The 20,691-nt window shown below is 45.1% G+C and overlaps 1 protein-coding gene across 2 annotated transcripts; it reads left to right on the plus strand.

The window, feature by feature from the left end:
- Nucleotides 1–571: 571 nt before the first annotated feature.
- Nucleotides 572–19,364, plus strand: LOC118088313 (complement factor H-related protein 5-like). 2 transcript variants are annotated; one of them, XM_060276677.1, is made up of 14 exons: nucleotides 572–976; nucleotides 1,506–1,551; nucleotides 3,043–3,276; nucleotides 4,075–4,180; nucleotides 7,288–7,364; nucleotides 7,713–7,913; nucleotides 9,142–9,324; nucleotides 11,569–11,739; nucleotides 12,779–12,961; nucleotides 13,478–13,657; nucleotides 15,156–15,329; nucleotides 15,906–16,076; nucleotides 17,716–17,853; nucleotides 17,947–19,364. In XM_060276677.1, the coding sequence occupies exons 1-14, from the start codon at nucleotides 974–976 to the stop codon at nucleotides 18,024–18,026; spliced, it is 1,947 nt and encodes a 648-aa protein (XP_060132660.1). In that variant the 5' UTR covers nucleotides 572–973; the 3' UTR covers nucleotides 18,027–19,364. The 2 variants fall into 2 exon arrangements, with proteins under 2 accessions (XP_060132660.1, XP_060132659.1); XM_060276676.1 differs by lacking the exon at nucleotides 1,506–1,551 and having other exon boundaries at nucleotides 579–976.
- Nucleotides 19,365–20,691: the final 1,327 nt, after the last annotated feature.

The following is a 20,691-nucleotide window of genomic DNA, read 5'->3' on the forward strand; positions in this document are numbered from 1 at the left end:
GGTGTAGAAGTTCACAAGAACAAGTGGTTTTTATGGTAAATGTGGTTATTTTTCAGCAACCACTTTGATAAATTTTGTTTCACATGGTATCCACCACCCAACACTGGTGAGGTGAACTTAAATCCATTGGACCAATTAAGTTAAGCAGACTTCATTCATTTGGATTGTGCCTCACAATTCAAACAGAATCTGCTTTCTAACAACCTTTTCAACTAGCCATAGAAACCGTATTTTGTAAAAGCAGCATGCATGCCATGCTGCTATTAAACATATGGTCATAGTTAATGTCAATTCCCTATACCCCCCAAAGCATTATCATAATCTGATTTCTTCACAGCAAGCTGCTCTTAGAGGTGCAAGAACAAGGCAGGCAGAATCATTCTGGTCAACAACTAATGATCGGACTTTACCCTTCGGTTTACTGCCAGAATTGCAACACTCACAGACCTTTTGCAAATAATCTTAATTGTCTTCAAAATTCAACTGTGTCTTGCATTTCTGTAATTCTTCCTCTTGACAGGTTGCGGTGTGAAACAAAAACAAACAAGCAAGCAAACAAACAAAGCAGCATGAAATAAACTATGATAGCAGAGCAAAATAAAATACCATAACTGTTGAAACCAGAGACAGAGAAATATTTTGTTGCTGCCAGTATTGCATCAGAGAACTCACAGGTCTTGCGCAAATAAACTGAGTTGGGTTAAAAAGTACCTTGCACATTCCCCTAATTCTTGCTCTTTTCAGATTGGTCTATCAAACACAAAAAGCATTAAAAAAAACATGGCAAAGGGCTAAAGAAAATAATTGGTGTTTCCAAAGAGAGGAAAAAGATATTTGCAGATCATTGGAATATGTTGACAGCTGAAAGTGAAGATTTTGTGGTACAGAGTATTGCAAGCGTCCTGAAATAATATGAAGAGCTGGCTGGTCTTTATTATTCCATTTCTTCTTCTGACATCTTGTCCTTCCCAAAATGGTAAGTTGTGTAGGCAGCTGACGATTTTTTTACCAGGGAAGTTGGATGTTGCCAGATACCTTATGGGTTGGATCTAACTCAATAATACTTGGGGCCCAATGAAATCAGTGTGGAAAGATAGAGGTTATTAACTTAAGTCCCTAACAACTTAAATCCTTTACTAACCTAAGTCATCATTAACGAAAATACTACTAACCTACAGTCCCGGGGAAATGTGCATAGGATTGTCTGGAACCAACACTTAAAAAAACAGTTAGTTTTACCAGAATGGTAGAACTAGAACTTCAGGTAGGAATAGAGATGGGAAGGACTGGGGGGGGAACTGGAAAAATTGGGGGGTGGGACAGGTTATTTCCGTTTTTCCCCGAGGCCGTTTTTTCCAGGAAAATTAAAAAAAAAAGTTTGATATAGTTTGAATATTCCACACATTATTCCCCCCCCCCAATTTTTCCTGGAAAAAAATGGCTTTGGAAAAAAAAACTGAAAAAAATCTGTCCCCTCCCCCCAATTTTTCCATTTTTTTTCTCAGGCCTTCCAGCACCCTCACTTTGGAGGTCCCTGCCGATTGACACCAGGTAGGTGCTCTCACTGTACTCTTTCCGGCAACTGCTCAAAACATTTTCGTTAGGGCCAGCCCATCTGAACACGTAGAAGCTGCATGCGATTTACTTCCTTTTAACCACTGCTGACTTTCATCTATTGAATACTCTTAAATACCTGCTTCTAACTGTGTTTTATCAATCATTTTAATATTCTGTTGTATATTTTTGTAAACTGTTTAGAAAGTGCTCTTACCATCATGTGGTTTATAATATATAATAACAAATTCAATTTAAACACACACACACACACACACACACACACTCCTTTTCCTTTCAAACAGGGTTTGAGCCTTAGTGCAATATACTATTCAGTAACTGGATGTCGGTTCCTTCTGGGCCTGGCTTGCAAAAAAAAATTGCCTCATGCTTTGCCCTGGCTATCCTCAAGTAGATATGGAAAGGCCTGGGGGAGGGGGGACAGAAAAATGTTTTTTTCCAAAGCTGTTTTTTAGAAGTCCATGAGAAAAATGACAAAGAGGAAGAGCAAGAAGAAATGGAAAATTATAGCAGTAGTTCAGGAAATGAGATAGAATAAACTGCATGTATATGTTGTGTCTTTAATTCTGGGCTGCCTTACTTTGAATACTCCTTGGTTGTGTCTTTATTTAACTCTCCTACCTGGCAACTCCCTTGGCAAAGGTGAGCATAAGCATTTAGTGAATCTAGTATTTATGGGTAAAAGAGTGTTATCTTCAAATTATAAAAGGAGCCATGGGAATTCTTGTCAGATGTATGAGATGACATAAGAGGAGGCATATTTCAAAAGTCTCTCTCTCTCTCTCTCTCTCTCTCTCTCTCTCTCTCTCTCTCTCTCTCTCTCTCTCTCTCTCTCTCTCTTAAAGCACTACTCAAAGGGTAGACCTTCTATGGAGCTTAAATATTGAAGTGGACTTTAATTTTATTTGCTGTTGGTGCTAAGGGGCAAATCTGATTATTTTTTATGTTGATGGTTTCTTGCTTTTTTGTTGCTTTTGAGGGAAAGAGGGTGGTCACATGTTTTATTGCAAGCATAAAACTTTTATCTACACTGTGTTTCACGCAGTTTGTAAAACTACTCCACACTGAACTTTTTTTCGATTTTTCCAAAATTTCCATTTTTTCCAGGAAAAAACAGGGGGGGGACGTTTCCCCCCCTAATGGCTTCAAAATTTCCAGAAATTTTACATCTCTTGTTAGGAACCATATTGAAACTGCATCCCGCCCCCCTCCATTGCATTATGGCAGGGTTTCCCAAAGTTGGGTCTCGAGCTGTTTTTGAACTACAATTCCCACCATCCCCGACTAGTACCGTAGCTAGAGATGATGGGAGTTGTAGTCCAAAAACAGCTATATACCTACTTTCTTCTTAAGTACCTGAGTTGTGGTGCAATGAAGGGAGATTATGAAGTTATGAGGCCAACATTTTTATTGCATAATTCCAACTCACTTCTTTTTCACTTCCTTCAAATTCTTTAAAATTTACAGGCCAGAGGGTGCCATCTCTTATTGATTTTACTGATGCTATTTTAATTGAAGACTGCCGACCACCACCAATAAGAGACCATGAAGAACTTGCAGACATTTCAGACAAAAAGTCCTATTCACACGGGGATGAAGTCATTTACAATTGCCAGCCTGGATATATAAAATTTGGGCGCATAAAATTGCGGTGTAACAATGGAAAATGGGTACAATCCACACCACATGTGCAATGCAGAAGTAAGTAGAAACATAACTTCATAAAATTCACAATCACAAGCTATTAAAATATTTGAGCAGTTTACTGTGTTTTTTTCTCCTTGGGATGGCCCATTTTTTAAACAACAACAACAACAATGCAATACAAGGTTGCATTTTACTAACCCTTTTTCTGTTAGCTTTGGGTTTCATATGATTGGAGGTTTAAGACCACCAGAGTTGGTAAGGACAAGAAGGACAAGAATCCACAAGAATGTCTTGTGGATAAGCAGAGGGCTGGAGAGCTCTGCAAAACTTGCAGAGGATCAGCTGGAGGCACACTTGTCCAGGTCAGAACCCGTGACTTAGCCATTAATTGGATCTCCCCATTTCCCCCCTTGTTTCTGGGGTTGCTTTGGCTTAAAAAGAGAGCTGGGGACATAAAATACCAGGTAGGAGACACTTCAGGGATGGAAAGGGGCTGGGAGATGCTCTAAGCATCTCCCCATCACTATAGCTATCACTACGAACAACATCATCTCCCTCGTTAAACTTTATAAAAGAAGGCATTTGCTATGACAGCATCATGTTAAGACTCCCCCCCCCCAATCAGTCTACAAGAGGCACCCTGTGAATTAGAGAAGGGATGGGGAAAGTCTGAGCATGATGATGTCACATATCTTTTTTTACTTCACGTTACTGGAAAGCAAGGAAGAGGAGATTCAAGGTTGCTCTTCTTAGCAGCCTTCATACATTTCTCACAACATAGCATCGTTTCCAAGCACATTGTTATAGCCATAAGTGTTATCTTGCTTTACATTTAATTTTCTTTATTTCCAGAAAGGCCTTGTGGACATCCTGGACATATCAAATTTGGCTCTTTAGAACTTGTTAATGGAGACGAATTTGTCTTTGGTGCTCGTGTCGTGTATCGGTGCAATGAAGGGTAAATATCCACTGTATTGGTGCAATGAAGGGTAAATATCCCCTGCCCCATTTCTCTTCAGATTATTGGGCATGGTAGTATCTTTAGGACAGCTGTTATATATATATGTATATTTAAAGGGATGTAGGTGGCGTTGTGATCTAAACCAGTGCTCCCCAACCTTTTTATCGCCGCGGACCAGTCGACGTTTGATCATTTTACCGCGGCCCGCTGAGGGGGGGACATTGATTGTTTATATTTTATTTAGATTGTTTTGATTTAATAATTTTAATTTAATTGTATTTAAATGTTTCTTGGGCGACCCGGTACCAATTGATCCACAGACCAGTACCGGTCCGTGGCCCGGGGGTTGAAGACCACTGATCTAAACCACTGAGCCTCTTGGGCTTGCCGATCAGAAGGTCGGTGGTTCGAATCCCCATGATGGGGTGAGCTCCCGTTGCTCTGTCCCAGCTCCTGCCAACCTAGCAGTTTGAAAGCACACCAGTGCAAATTGATAAATAGGTACCAGTGGGGTGGGAAGGTAAATGGCGTTTCCATGTGCTCTGGTTTCCATCACGGTGTTCCGTTGCACCAGAAGCGGTTTATTCATGCTGGCCACATGACCCGGAAAGCTGTCTGTGGACAAACGCCAGCTCCCTCGGCCTGAAAGCGAGATGAGCGCCGCAACCCCATAGTCACCTTTGACTGAACTTAACCATCCAGGGGTCCTTTACTTTTACCTTTTGCCTATATGTGCATATATATAATGCATATCCTATATAATAATATGCAAGTGTCTCTGCATCCAGTCCCTGTGTCCCTGTGTCCGCGCTACTGCGCATGTGCCCCATGGACACAGGGATTGGACGCAGAGACAATATCTCGGTTGCGCGCCCAGGACACTCTCATGCAGCACCGGAGGCTGTGCTAGCGGGCCGCTCCCAGCGCCGGCCTCCATGGGCGCCTAGAGGATCCCCGCCCCCTCCCGCCGCCACCCCGGCTTCAGCCCCACGACAGCCATGGGCGCCCCCGGAGCCACCTTCGTCACCAGCCTCCATTGTTCTGGTGAAGGAAGGAGGCAGTGACAGTAACAGCAGCAGCGGGAGCAGCCCGGCCCGAGCGTGCCTCACCTTCCCTGGCCTCTGCCCGTCCTGAGCTCCTCACCTCAGGGGGCCGGCCTCCATGGTCGCCTAGAGGATGCGGAGCAGCGACGGAGGAGCCCATGAGAGGAGCGGTGAGGCCGCGGCCTTCCCTCCCTCTCTGCGCTCAGCTGCGGGGCACAACGGGAGAGCGAGTTTGTTTACTTGCATTCTTGGCGCGCCCCGCGGCCGAGCGCAGAGAAAGAGAGAGGGAAGGCCGCGGCTGTCAGGAGTATGGGCAGGAGTCAGGCTCTGGGGCCTGTAGTGCTTTGCAGGACTGGGGCCTGCCTCAGCTTGTGCTGGAGAAGCAAGGCGTGGCCACACAGGTGAAGTCCTCAGCTTGTGCTGGAGAGGCAAGGAGTAGTCACCCAGGTGAGGCCACTTGAGATCTCACTGCACCTGGTGGCAGGAGCTGGGAGGGATAAAAGCCCAGCATTTCCCTTCAGCTCTTTGCCACAGCAACGCTACCCCTGCCTGGTTGCCTGTGGCCTCTTGCTCCTTGGACCCTTGCCTTGCCGACGTCTTGATCCTTGCTCCGTGGACCCTTGCCTTGCCGACGTCTTGATCCTTGCTCCGTGGACCCTTGCCTTGCCGACGTCTTGATCCTTGCTCCGTGGACCCTTGCCTTGCCGACGTCTTGATTCTTGCTCCGTGGACCCTTGCCTTGCCGACGTCTTGATCCTTGCTCCGTGGACCCTTGCCTTGCCGACGTCTTGATCCTTGCTCCGTGGACCCTTGCCTTGCCGACGTCTTGATTCCTGCTCCTTGGGCCCTTGCCTTGCCGACGCCTGAATCCTCGACCCTTGGACCTTCGCCTTGTGTCTTGTTCCTTGAGCCTTCGCCTTGCTCCTTGCTCCTTGGACTCTTGCTTTGCCTTCGCCTTGCTCCTCGACCCTTGGACCTTCGCCTTGCTTCCTGTTCCCTGGACCTTCGCCTTGCTTCCTGTTCCTTGGAGCTTCGCCTTGCTCCTTGCTCCTTGGACCTTCGTCTCTGCCTTGCTCCTTGACCCTGCAACTGCCTGCGGCTGGACCCTCAGCCCTGCACCTGTTCCTGCTTCTACACCACCATCTTGCCTCTGGTCCTGACGCCCACTGACCGGACCGTGACAGCGGCCCCGCTGCTCCTCTCACATATCTTCTAGCGCCCGTTTTCTAAACGGGCTGAATGAAACTAGTAATGTATATAATGCAAGTACCCAAGTGCACACTCAGAAGGACCCAACAGAGCTTCTGTCTTGCAGTAACAGATAACAAGCAATGGGAAAACTCTATTGCATTTGCTTTCACTCCCCCAATCAGGGGTTAAACCAGAAATGTAATGAGGGATCAGAAGATTTCCCCTCTGCCATTTATGTTGCCCTCGAACCAATGCTAAGCAAACTGCTGCCAGTTCCCCATGCTCAGACACATTCTGGCATGCCCACCTTCCTTCCTCTTTAGGCTTGGTAATCCTGCCTGTGATGGATACTGAGGAGGAAGATTTGTTCAAGGGCTCCTGCAATCCCCAGGGTCTAGCCATATTGTGGTGCTAATCTGGTTATAATGACTGAAGGGATGAGGAGAGAGAAAAATCCCTTTTAACCTGTTTGCCCTGTTTCTGCAAAAACTCCTAGCATTAAGAACAAGGTGAGCAAGGTGGAAAGGAAGGAGTGTGTTTGTATATTGGAAGGAGTTGGGGCTTCCTCTCCCAGATACTCAGTTTTCAACATTCAGCCAGTGTGGGGGAACTGAGGATTTGAATACTCACCTTGCTTTAGTGACCAGCTCTCCTGAATCCATTCAGTTGGAGTCTGAGCTAACCTGTGGTGAACACTCATGCCATCTCTAGGGGAAAAAAGCTAGAAAATAATCCTGCTATTCTAGTATTCTAGACTCAAAGTATTTGTTTCAGTCTCAATGTGTTTCAGTGTTATTCCAAAGCTGCTCCTGTCATGTAATTATTTGGTTTTAAAATGTTTCGGTTTCATTTTTTAAAAAAAACTTGCAGGTTTCATATGCTCAGTCCTACAGACTACCGTGATTGTCGTGCAGATGGATGGAGCAATGAGGTCCCTCGTTGTGAAGGTAAGTGGACCTCTACAGATCTTGACTGAGACTCAAAGTACTGCAGAATTGCTTGAGCTTTTGCTAGGTGCCTTCTCCCAGTTTCTTCCTGCCCATCCCTCTCTTTTTTTTCTCGCAGCAACTGCTGCCCCCATATCCCTGAAAAGGTCCTCCTGAAGGCCAGAGAAACCACAGAGCAGCTTTTCAAGATGCTGCAACTGAACACTTAACAACCCTTTGTGTTTGTCTGGGTGTGCTTTCTACATGCGCACAGGGACTGAATCTGAGCCTTTGTCCTTTGCAGTGAGTGGAACATTCTGTTTTGGTTTGGTTTTGGGGGCTTAACTTCTTATTTTATCTTTTTCAAAGCAAAGAACTGTGCCTATGTCCGAATAGAGAATGGATTCCTAGCTAGCAAGTATGAACACTCTAAAAACGACTATTTTCCAAGCAGCATCGGACAAGTGATTTCCTACAGTTGCCATCCTGGTTTCCTGACCCCAAATAAAGAAGAATGGCCTAGAATTACATGCACCAATTTTGGATGGAACCCAGAACCGAAATGCCTCAGTAAGTAGATGTTTATTGCATTCTCCTCTTGGATCAGAAATCGAAATATAAGTCTAATAGAAAAATTAACTGTGGAGGCCTTGTGAGACTGGTAAGAATATACAAAGCACAGTCGGATGCTACAGGCACAACTTTGACCTTTAATTGTGTTTCCAGTGATCTTTTATTGTGCTCTGTGATTAAAGACACCATGTAAAGCAACATCCATCATTGCTAGAGAGCTGTTACTGAAAATATTGCATATATAGATAGTATTTGACACCAAGGAATTTATCCCTGATAAAACTTAATCTTTCTCGTATATTTTGGAGAGAGTATGGCATGGTTGGTGCATACCTCCACATGAGATGGGGTTGCCCCAGGTACAGGTATTTTAAAAGCTGGTATGATATGAGATCGTGAAGCTGAGGCTCCAATACTTTGGCTACCTCATGAGAAGAGAAGACTCCCTGGAAAAGACCCTGATGTTGGGAAAGATTGAGGGCACTAGGAGAAGGGGACGACAGAGGATGAGATGGTTGGACAGTGTTCTCGAAGCTACGAACATGAGTTTGACCAAACTGCGGGAGGCAGTGCAAGACAGGAGTGCCTGGCGTGCTATGGTCCATGGGGTCACGAAGAGTCGGACACGACTAAACAACAACAAAATGACATGAGATTAATGAAATAGCTGGTCAATAACATATGTTTTCTGAGTTTTTCTTTATCAACCAGCAACTGGCTGACTTGTAGCATTTCTGGCTTTGTGTGCATGCATTATGGGTTACAGGGGATTCTGCCACTGCAACCATTCTTCCTCCAGGAAAAATCTGATTGGTCAGGGTTCTGTTACTACTTACAACACCAAAACCACTGGGGGTTTTTTATTAAAAAAATCTAATTGGAAAAAACTGTAAATGCTAGGAAGGTAGGAGAACTAAGAACCAGGTATCATGTAGGAATTGTGAACCCTTGCCCCTGTAATTGTTTGGGGGTTGAATAGTGATCCTTAAAATGTAATCTAAACTTTTGCTGGGATGGAGTGGCAAAACTACCCATCCTGTATTTTTGTTACTATCCTTCTTCATCCCTCTCCCCACTTTTGGTGTAAACCCCAGCAAGGCACCACACTGTAGCAGCCTAGAAAAGTTACCTGTGCGGGTACCAGACAAGCCTCCTTGGGGAAAGCATTCCAGAGACAGGCCCCCATCACTGACAAAGCTGTCTAAACTACTCTTTTTGCCTTTAGAACAATGCGACCCTTCTATACCCTTTGCACATGGTAGATTCATTTTCCTAAATCAGCAGACCTTCAGAGAGGGTGAAGAAGTTTCATTTGCTTGTGATGAGGGCTACGATAATCCAAACCCAGAAGGAACAGCCACGTGCACAAAAAATGGCTGGTCACCTGCTCCACGCTGTGACACGAAAAGTGAGTGTTGTTCATGGTGTCTTATTTGAGAATAGAAAACCCGAGGAACTGTTCTGCTGTTAACAGCAGGTTATATGGTTTTCTTTGACTTCTTGAAGCTTGAACTGTGCATGTTTACAAATCCCATGCGTGGCAGAGGAAAGGAGGCATTTGAAGCAGCCACCACTTCTATATCCTCTTCACAGGGTAGAACAGGCATCCCCAAACTTTGGCCCTCCAGATGTTTTGGACTACACTTCCCATCTTCCCCAACCACTGGTCCTGTTAGCTAGGGATCATGGGAGTTGTAGGCCAAAACATCTGGAGAGCCACAGTTTGGGGATGCTTGGGGTAGAACAACCACTAGCACTCTGGGTACGCACCACACATGTAGTAGATAGAGCTGAACTTGGGAGAACTTGCAGCTCTTTAGAACAGGCATAGGTAAACCCAGCCCTCCAGATGTTTTTGGCCTACAACTCCCATGATCCCTAGCTAACAGGACCAGTCGTCAGGGATGATGGGAATTGTAGTCCCAAAAGTTTGCCTATGCCTGCTTTAGATTCTCTCTATCCCTCTTGACATTTTTGTTGCTGCTACCACTAGCCCAGAGGAGGAAGGTATGGAAAAGTGTGGTTGGTTGCCCTTTGTCTTGGGCCCAGCTCCAGAGTACAGTTTATATACTGCTTAATTATAATAATTTCTCAGCACAAGCAGGGGCGTCTTGCCCATAGAGGCAAGTGGCACGGGTGCCAGGGCACCAAGTTCTGGAGGGCGCCAGGGAAGAGGCGGAGGCTGGACGTGGTGCCTCCTGGCATCAGCTCGCCGCCCTCGCCCGCCTCGCTGAAGCAGCACTGCGCCTGGAGCCTCTGCCTCTTCCCTGCCGGAGGACCCACCCTCCAGCTGCTGTCCGCCTCCTCCAGCCCCGCAAAGCTGCCGGCAGCGCCGTAAAAAGGTTGGCAACTCCGGGAAACGGGGAAGGTGCCAGAGGGATCATTGCACCACGGCGCCGGATATACATAAGATGGCCCTGAGCACAAGTAACTCAAAAGAATAAAGGATAAAGAGAGAGAGAGAGAGAGTTAAAACTATAAAATCAGTATTGAGTTAAAATGCCTGATGAAGTAAAAGTCTTGAGTAGGTGAAGTCTTCAGTAGAGGTCCACCCCATCCAACATTTAGGTCAACCCTCTCTGACCTCAACTGGGAGTTCAATAAAAGTGTGCCCACAAAACTGCACACACTGTTCCTGTTGTAGAATCTGAGCCATGGGGGACCACAACCAGTGAATCAATATATATTAGACCTCTGTGACTGGGCAAACATAGAATGAATCAGGCAGTTGTTAAGCTATCCTTGGCCCAAGTTTAAATTAATAGTTGCCAGCATGTCTTCTTAGCCAGCATATCCTTGTTATTTGTAGTTTACGGGGAGGCCAGTAAAGCTTTTTTCCTTAGAAGCCTTAAGGGTTTTAATATAAATGCTGTGATTTGCACCCCCATATTGTTGGGGTTAAATTTAATCCTTCTCTTCCCACACTATATTACAATGTAGGAGCCAACCTGGGCAGCAGTGTTTAAAAAGGGGAGGTTGGGCATGTGTGTAAAGACAACATGAGCACATCTGGTCACACTATGTAAATCAATAATGCGCTGACATTATTGTTGATGAATTGTACCTAATGCTCTCGAACAGTGATTTTATATGCCGAGTGGATAGGCAACACTGCCTGAGCACCAACTGAAAAGGTCCTCAGCAAAAACTGGATGGCCAGTCCTCAAGACAGAGTGATGGATTTGCTCTAGCAAAATCATTCCAATAATTTGATGTTGACACCTTCTTTTCTTTCATATAACATCCTCTCATTCCATTTCAAAAGACAAAATACAGTGATACCTCGGTTTTCAAGCATCTCGGAAGCCGAACGTTTCGGTTTTGGAATGTTGAAAACCCGGAAGTAAATGCTTCTGTTTTCAAACGCACCTCAGAAGTCGAATGGCTTCTGCTGCATTTCCCCCCATTTTCTCCTTTGAAATTGCAGGCCCCCTCTGCAAGACCCTTTGTGCCTCAGTTTTACATTTTAATAGCAGCCCAGAGATGCATAACCAACTCCAAGTCTTTCTTCAGTACAGTAGTTTCAAGCTAACATGGTAAAACTAAGATGCTTTTGTGTGTGTGTGTGTGTGTGTGTGTGTGTGTGTGTGTGAGTGAGTGAGAGAGAGAGAGTTTAGTTATATTAATCTCTTTTCCTCGACATTTCATCCAGCATTATGTGAAGGTCTCCTGTTGGACCATGGGGATATTCAGCCAAGAAAAGACCAGTATCAACCCAACGATGTTTTGCAATTTTTCTGTCATGAAGGATTCACAATAGTTGGTCCTGCTTCTGCCCAGTGTTATCCCTTTGGCTGGTCTCCACTCCCTCCCCACTGTAAAGGTACCTATTTCTCCATATTAAATGAAATTCCATCACAAATGTGCTTTGTGTTCTTATAAGTGTGCTTACCTTATTTGGTCAGGCACCATTGTCCTGTGTTCTTTGTTTCAGAGAGGAGGCAACGTGCAGACACAGGGGAGCACATCCTAGGGGGGATGACAACAGCATTTTCATTTTGGCCTTTTATCTCCATGTTTTGATAAATTTGTTTTCTGGTGTATTTTAATTTGTACTATTTTATCATTGGTTTTATAATTGTAAACCACTTGGAAGCCACCTTACCAATTAAGCCGTATAAGTATAAATTAATTATAAGAAATAAATAATAACAATAATTCATTATGGTATGTGAAGAAGAGATTCTCCAGTTGATGCAAATGAATGAGTAGGCTCATGAAAAGGATGAAATTAGAACCCATGGTTGGTGCCAGGTTCTTCCCTCCAAATTGTCTCACCCCTCCTAGCTGAAACTCAGAGAATTGAGCAGCTGCAGTGCCTGGAATGGTTGTGAAAACTGGGCATTAGGCTGTAATCCAATTTTAAATGTAAGCCACCTGGAGATCTTGGTAACAAGTGACTAATAAATCTGTTGTTGTTGTTAGTCTAAATACCTGTCTATAGTAAAGGTAAAGGACCCCTGGATGGTTAAGTCCAGTCAAAGGTGACTATGGGCTTGCGGAGCTCATCTCGCTTTCAAGCCAAGAGAGTCAGCGTTTATCCACATACAGCTTTCCAGGTCACGTGGCCAGCATGACTAAACCACTTCTGGTGCAACACTGTGATGGAAGCCAGAGCACACAGAAATGCTGTTTACCGTCCCGCCGCAGCAGTACCTATTTATCTACTTGCACTGGCATGCTTTCAAACTGCTAGGTTGGCAGGAGCTGGGCTCGCTCCGTTGCGGGGATTCAAACCGCCGACCTTTCCGATCGGCAAGTCCAAGAGGCTCAGTAGTTTAGACCACAGCGCCACTCGTGTCACCTGTCAATGGTATTGTGCAAACCTTATTAGGTGAGGAATTATGTTTGCTTACTTCCAGAACAAGTCAACCACTGTAAGCCACCAGCCAACATTAGGAATGGCAGTATTGTTGATGATCTTCTAGAAGAATACCAGCATGGTGACCAAGTGGAATATGAGTGTAACATCAAATTTGTAATGACTGGATCAAAGATAATAGAGTGTGTTGATGGAAAATGGACACCTGTACCTTCTTGTACAGGTAAGCCATGGCTGCAATCCATATAAAATAAGTGTGTACACAGTGTACCCTCTGTGTGTAATCATTTTCCAATTATTTCTGTATCCAAGAAAGTGGAAGAGAACATCTTAAATATTCTCTTCTTATTTCTCTGCTACAGAATGCATCTTAAATGTTGTGTACAGGTTCCTTTCCCCAGCTTCAATAATACTAACATAAACATATTGATCGTGTTTAAAACAACCAGATGCTTCTTGCACCACATTAAGCAATTGCAATGGCATGTGACAAATTAATTTCCAATGAAAACTATTGATAGGTGAACCCTGGAAGTTCATATATTGACCCTTTCACCTGACCCTGCCAATGAATGCTTAGTGACATGAGTTAGAAACAGAGAAATGACCTTGACTTCTGAGAACAATGGATTTGCCACACTAAGTAAGATCCTTTTCCAATTAATAAAGCTGCCTTCCGATCGAGGTCTAAACACAATCTGGAGTATTTTCTTTCACAGACCCTTTATGCCTTTTGCAGTAGAGGAAAAGAAATGTGGTCCACCTCCCAGTATTCCAAATGGGCATGCGGCTGGAACAGTCAGAGAAGAATATATTCAAGGTGAGGATGTGGAATATGAATGTGAAGAAAACTTTGTCATCGTTCAGACCAGCTTAGCCAAGTGTCTTCATGGACTTTGGGAATTACCTAGATGTGCAGGTAAGCAGAGCTCATAGTTTCCTAAGCTGTGGTTCTCACCCTAGTATCTATGGGGTTGCACTATTTTCAGAAACTCATACTTATGTAGGGATGTCCCAAATGACAATGACCGCTTCCCCAACATAAAGGGGAGGCGCATTTTGCGCAGTCGCGCGCAGCCCCCCTTGGGAACCCTAGGGCAGACCTGGAAGTTTGGAGGCTGGCACTGCCTACCTGAGGCTGGAGGCTGGAGTCACCGCCCACTCCATCAGCCGACCAATCCGGCCGAAGGGGGCGTGCCAGGGGGATTGGCCAGGTAGGATCAGGTAGGCTTACCTGCACACAAAGAAGAGGATCCATTCTTGGGAAGCAGCCGACGGATTCAGAGCTTTCCCACCCTCCACTCCCTAACCTTTTGCTTGCTTTACAGGTCCATAGAAAAATAAAATAAATAAAAAATAAAAATAAAAATAGAAAATATTTACTTCCACAGGCTTTTGCTTTTCAGGTTTTCTTCCACAGGCTTCTCGCTTTTCAGGTTTTTTCTCCACAGGCGTACACGCACGCAGGCGCTGCTACGACCGGTCGCTGTTAAAGGGCTGGAAAGGACTTTCCCTGCATTGGCAGGTTTCGCCTTTCCCGTAGCAATTCGTCACAACTTTGGCGGATGCAGGCCTTGGGCGGAATCCTTTAGTCATTCACATAAAGGGGAGGGGTGTGGGGGCGGTGACCCCCCGCCCTATGGCGGCGGCGATAACAGGGTTCCCGTAAACGGGCCTCAAGGGGGGGCATTTGGCGATGCCACTTGGCTGGTTATTGCCCTCCCCTTCCAGCGGCGGCGATCGGGGGGGCGGGCTATCTGCTTGAACATATGTTCTCCAGAGTTAGCTCAACCCCCACTCATGCTGGACAACCCTGAAGATCACCCAACCCCCTGCTGGGGGCTGGGAGGGATATACGCCCAATGCCTGCGCCAAGGTCTTCCTACATCTGAATTTTAATAAAGTTGTGGCCAATTTTTAATCCCATAAATACGTGGTCCTGTGTCATTATTCCACTCGGGGCTGCCCTGGGGGGCTGGGGGGACTCCGCCTGACTGCGCAAAATTCATCTGATCTTGGTCTTGGTAGAGATAAATCCATACAATATCTAAGAAGCCCATACAATTTTGTTTGTTTGTTAAATATAGTAAAGCAAACAACACTTCACAACAAAGTGGCCCAATATGTGAGTCCACTTATTATGGGATTTTATTTTATTTTTGTGACTATGGAAGAGTAACAACATGATGCTCCTCCAAGCATACTCTATGTAGCCTTGAGCAAGTCATTGCATCTCAGTTTCTTGTCTGTAAAATTGAGAATAATTTAGATCTCCTTGCTGCAAAGATTAATTTCCATAAATTGTGTGTGTGTAGTTTGAGAACTTATCCAGTAACATTTTCAGGATTATTAATTCATACAAATGTGTATGCCTTAGCTATTAAGCCACCTCACTTGAACAATATTTGAATCATTAGATTTTTCAACAAAATGTGCACGTCCAAATATACCTAAGAATGCAACTTTTGCATCAGCTGTTCCTCTGAAAAGTCAGTATGACAACAATGATGTCCTCAGCTACATCTGTGATTCCAAGCTTCGTGAAGCTAAATGTGTTGAGGGAGAATGGTTACCCAAACCGGAATGCAAAGGTACGTTCTTTTTTCCATTGCTTTCTTAACTTAGGTAACTGACATAGTTGGTAGTCAAAAACTGAAGGCAAAATGCAAATACAATATACATTGGGGCATGTTGCATCCTCAAATAAGAAGTATTTCCATTTTGAATTTTGTTTCCTTTTGAGGGGAGTGAGATTTCCATCTGTTCACTTCTCCACCTCCCCACCATCCCTACTCCTGACTGATGTACTCATGAGGAGAAATACTGAAGAATAACAGTTTGCAAATGCCTTCCTGCATAGGTTGGAACCGGTTCAGACCGGTTGAAACTGGCTCAAGCCAGTTAAAACAGGTTCAGGCCTGTTGGAACCAGCCCAGACAGCTTGGAACCGGTTCACACCGGTTCAAATCCCCACTCAGACATGAAGCTCCCTGGGTGACCTTGGGCCAGTCACTGCCTCTCAACCTAACCTACCTCACAGGGTTGTTGTGGTGATTAAATGAGGTGGGGAAGAACCATGTCCACCACTGGGAGCTCCTTGGAGGAAAAAAGCAATAAAATAAATAAAATAATAATAGCATATGTTTGATATGTTGCTGTTGTTGTAGACCTCTGCCCGCCTCCACCCCAGATTCCTAATGCCATTGATGTAGCTGAGCCGAGAACCTACGAAAGTGGTGAACAGATACATTTCCTGTGTGAGAAGCTTTTTGTGCTTCAAGGGCCACAGAACATATCTTGTGAGGATGGCAAGTGGCAATTGCCCCCGCGCTGTGTTGGTTAGTATGCTCTTACTTTAATATTTTGCCTTTGGGGAAATTAAATGAAGATGCATGCTGCATTCTGTTTTGCCAAAGCAACACTGCAGGGACGAGGGTGGCGCTGTGATTTAAACCACTGAGTCTCTTGGGCTTGCCGATCAGAAGGTTGGCGGTTTGAATCCCCGCAATGGGGTGAGCTCCCGTTGCTGGGTCCCAGCTCCTGCCAACCTAGCAGTTCGAAAGCACACCAGTGCAAGTAGATAAATAGGTACTGCTGCAGCAGGAAGGAAGGTAAATGGCATTTCCATGCGCTCTGGCTTCCATCACGGTGTTCTGTTGCGCCAGAAGTGGTTTAGTCCTGTTGGCCACATAGCCCAGAAAGCTTTCTGTGGACAAACGCCCGCTCCCTCGGCCTGAAAGTGAGATGAGCGCCGCAACTCCATAGTCGCCTTTGACTGGACTTAACCGCCCAGCGGTCCTTTACCTTACCTTACCATTACTCAGTCTCGGTGTGTGTCTTCTTTCTTATGTTGAGTAAGTATATCTGCAACAAAAGACAAATGATGCCACCTTCCCCCTGTTTTCACAATTCAAAGTGTTGGTGCAGAGCTTTAAAGCCCTAAACGGCCTTGGTCCAGTATACCTGAAAGAGCGTCTTCTCCCCCGTCGTTCTGCCTGGACACTGAGGTCCAGCGCCGAGGGCCTTCTGGCAGTTCCCTCACCACGAGAAGCCAAGTTACAGGGAACCAGGCAGAGGGCCTTCTCGGCCTCCCACCAGAGGTCAAAGAGAACAACAATTACCAGACCTTTAGAAGGCATCTCAAGGCAGCCCTGTTTAGGGAAGCTTTTAATGTTTGATGGATTTCTGTATTTTAATATATTGTTGGAAGCCGCCCAGAGTGGCTGGGGGAACCCGGCCAGATGGGCGGGGTATAAATGAATTATTATTATTATTATTATTATTATTATTATTATTATTATTATTATTATTATTTCTCTCCTAACAATGAAACTGTGGCAGTGGCTGCCCCTTCCACTTGAAGACGTGAGAAGCTTCAACCCATGTAAAACATACCAAAGACTCCCTTTGTGCTACTTGACTTTATTTCACTCGCCAATGGTGCTTAATGACTGATTTATAGATGCCATTTGCTTTATATGTGGCATTGGGTTCCAGAATGCCTGTTGTAAGTACCAGCTTACAACAAAGGAGCCACCTCTGTGTGTTTGCTTTAACGGCACACTCATTGCTCACAGTAAAGTCAAATCACAGACACAGTCTTGGGGCATGCTAAGAGTTCCAAATAAAGCAAGTTACAGGTCTGACATAGTCGAAACAAAATTAAAAAAAAATCCTTACAGTAGCACCTTAGAGACCAACTAAGTTTGTCATTGGTATGAGCTTTCCTGTGCATGCACACTTCTTCAGATATTCTTCAGATCTGAGGAAGTGTGCATGCACACGAAAGCTCATACTAATGACAAACTTAGTTGGTCTCTAAGGTGCCACTGGAAGGATTTTTTTTATTTTGTTTCAAATAAAGCAAGCAACACAGGTTGGCCATCTTTCCAAGCTGTGATGCGAAAATTTGGCATCCCTTGTAAGAGTTGCACAGGCACCGGCATTTTCATCAATATTCATGTTTTTGCATTGTAGATGTATCAGTTGTCGCCATGCAGCACAGCACAGACTCTCCCCTTGCTCCTGGAAGCCAGAGCAACCCCATGCCTGCAACAACTGATGGCATTACTAGCAGAGACCTTTTCGATTTCTTACACACTATCCATGCCACAGGTAAGCTAGCAGCCCTAAAGCACAGGATTGCGGTTTACAAATGCACATCAGGTCGGCTGCGATTTCATACGCCTTTGATTTTTTTTTATACAGTAAAATCACTCGAGAGACGCCTGATTATGCTTGAGCAGGAGCTGCAGGAGCTAAAAGGAGAGAGAATGAAGACTAAGTAGCAAACCACCTGCATTCTAGAAGCCAGTCGTGAAGAATGGAAGGAGAACATGAACAAGAACATTAGATCATGGTCATGTGGCACACTGTTACCTGTATCCATTTCTTTTACTTGGAAACCCACTGTGAATTGTTTGCAAGGCACTTGAGGGCAAAGTCCCTTGCCCTTCTAGCAGGGCTATTTTTCTATCATGAACACCTCCCTCGTTCTCTTATAATGGCAATGGTGTCCACCTGAGAGGTAAACGAACTGAAAAAGCCCTGCTTTCTAGCAATCCCAGTGCCACATCCCCACATGCTACAGTCCCCAGTGAGGTGCCCAGATGCTGCTTCAACGTCCTGGAGTCATTTTCAGTTGATGCAGCCTAATGACATAGACAGGGTCCTCATGGAGATGGAGATAGCAACATGTCTGCTCAAACCCAATTGCTCATGGCTTACTAAAGCTTGCTGAGAGGGCATGACTGAGCCCGTATTTTTACATGGTTCCGCTCTTAACTGCCTGGTTGCTACCAGAATGTAGTACTAGGAGACGGTTGCGTTGTTCTGTGGCTTTTAAGCTGTGAGGTCCTGTAAGAATCCATTCTATGACAGTCAACATCAATATGAGACTGCAGGGAGGTACCACCTAGGATTTTGGTGCCTTGTCTCATCAGTATGCAGAATCCAGATAACTCTCATATTCCATCCCACCAGAATCGAGAGAGGTTGGGAAGGTGTTTGACTGATGGGCAGGATGGGTGCCAATAGTAGGGTAGCCATATGTCCTCTTTTTCTAGGACACACCCTCTTTTTCATGATGGGAATCTCCAGAGAGATCCATAGTTAAATGTGTCCTCCTTTTTTTGCTCTTCAAAATATGGCAACCCTAAAATAAAGGAAAGCTTTATTCTGATAAGACAGAGGTGCTGAGGGTGGTGCTTCGTTGTCCAGGAAGGAGTCATGCAGCTTGTTCTGCCTTCCTTCTTTCACTCTTAAATACCCTGCAAGCTTTACCACAACAGCGCAATTGTACAGCCTCTCTGCTCATTCAGATTTGCGCCTTTTCCTGGCATCTAGCATAAAACAATCTTACTGCATATAGCATATTAGTCCTCTTCGCTGCACTGGGAGCTTTTTAATATTGCTTAATAAAAAGAAAGGCAGGATCCAGATCTAACTGTGGGCATATTAATCTCCCTATTCTGTTTCTTATTTGAGACCAAAATCCCTTTGCTTTGTTACGAAGCCGCTATAAATAAAGTTTCCAATGTGCATCGTTCCACATTTCCAGCATTTATTAGCTAAGTTTCCAGTTGTCTTTTGAATTCTTTCAGGGCCCATATACCACCTGGTCATCATTTCATAGCAGTTATCATTAACATTTGACATAATGAAAACTTAAGGCCAGTTTCCCAAATGTGCTCACATGCAAGAGTGGCTGGGTAATGGAGCAAGGTTGCAAAGCTGCTCTTCCAACAGGAGCATCCCTGTTGGTATGGGACCAGGGAGGTGGCAAGAAACAGAACTGTGAGGGTGCCCTGATGACCTCACAGACACACTCCCACACTGGCCAGGCTGGTGGCAGTAGCATCACTTTGGGGAGGGTGGCACCTTCCAACTCTATGATTCTATGATTCTATGAATGGAGGGCTGCAGGGATGGGTGAGGAGCGTGGGGCTGGCCCAGGGAAGCAACCCTGCTCTCTTTCCTTTTGCAATTGGAACCACTAGAGCAGTGATGGGCAACCTTTTGAGCTTGGTGTGTCAAAATTCACCAAAAAACCGAGCATAACTCGGGAGGTGTGTCACTTTATTAACTTTTTTTAATGCAGTAGCATTGACGGTAGCGGTATTGGCAGCGGTTGCAGCGGCGAGGTCGGGACCTTCCTTCTCCTCCCTCTCCGTGGCGCCAGCGCGCCTCGAGGTAGGTGGTCTCAGGCCTTTGGGACCCCTTAGCTTCGGCCCAGTGGGGGGCGTTGAGGGGGGGTTCGGTGGCTCCCTGGCAGCTGCTCTGGGCTCCCCTAATGTTCGCACGAGGGCGGTGGCAATCCTGGCGGCTCCGGAGCCGGTCAGGGAGCGCAGGTACACTGGCCGTTTTCAAGAGCTCCACGGCAACATGCCGATCGCCATTTTGCCTCACCGGAAGTCCACAAGGCCCCCAGAGATGCGTCCTTCTCGGCATGCGGCCACGTGTCACCGAAAATGGCTACACGTGTCAGTGCTGACATGCGTGTCATAGGTTCGCCATCACTGCACTAGAGGAAGAATACCAGAACAGACTGATTGTAAATCCAGACTACTTTGTGTTACTACTTACATGTTAACCCAGAGGTAATGTCCAATGTGTTCAGTGGAGTTTACTCACATAGGTATGTAGGTCTGGTAATGTTACATTTTAAAAATAATTTGTAGGCTACACATTTTTATCAGATACTAAGAAAGAAAATCTTTTGTGTATGTGTGAAAAGAATAGCTTTTATTCTTATTGAACATAATACTCCTACAGGCTTTTTTTAAAAAAAAATCATTGCAGTTTTACACAGCCAGTATATTATTTAGAACTACTAGTCCTCACTGACAGTTCAAAGGTCCAGAGCCAGAAATGTTTATACAAAAGTCTTGGATTCTTGTCTCCTGGCACATTTCTTTCCTTTCTATAATGCTAGATATAATGTTTATTTTTAAA

This window comes from Zootoca vivipara, chromosome 7 (genome assembly GCF_963506605.1).
Source record: "Zootoca vivipara chromosome 7, rZooViv1.1, whole genome shotgun sequence".
Classification (NCBI taxonomy): domain Eukaryota; kingdom Metazoa; phylum Chordata; class Lepidosauria; order Squamata; family Lacertidae; genus Zootoca; species Zootoca vivipara.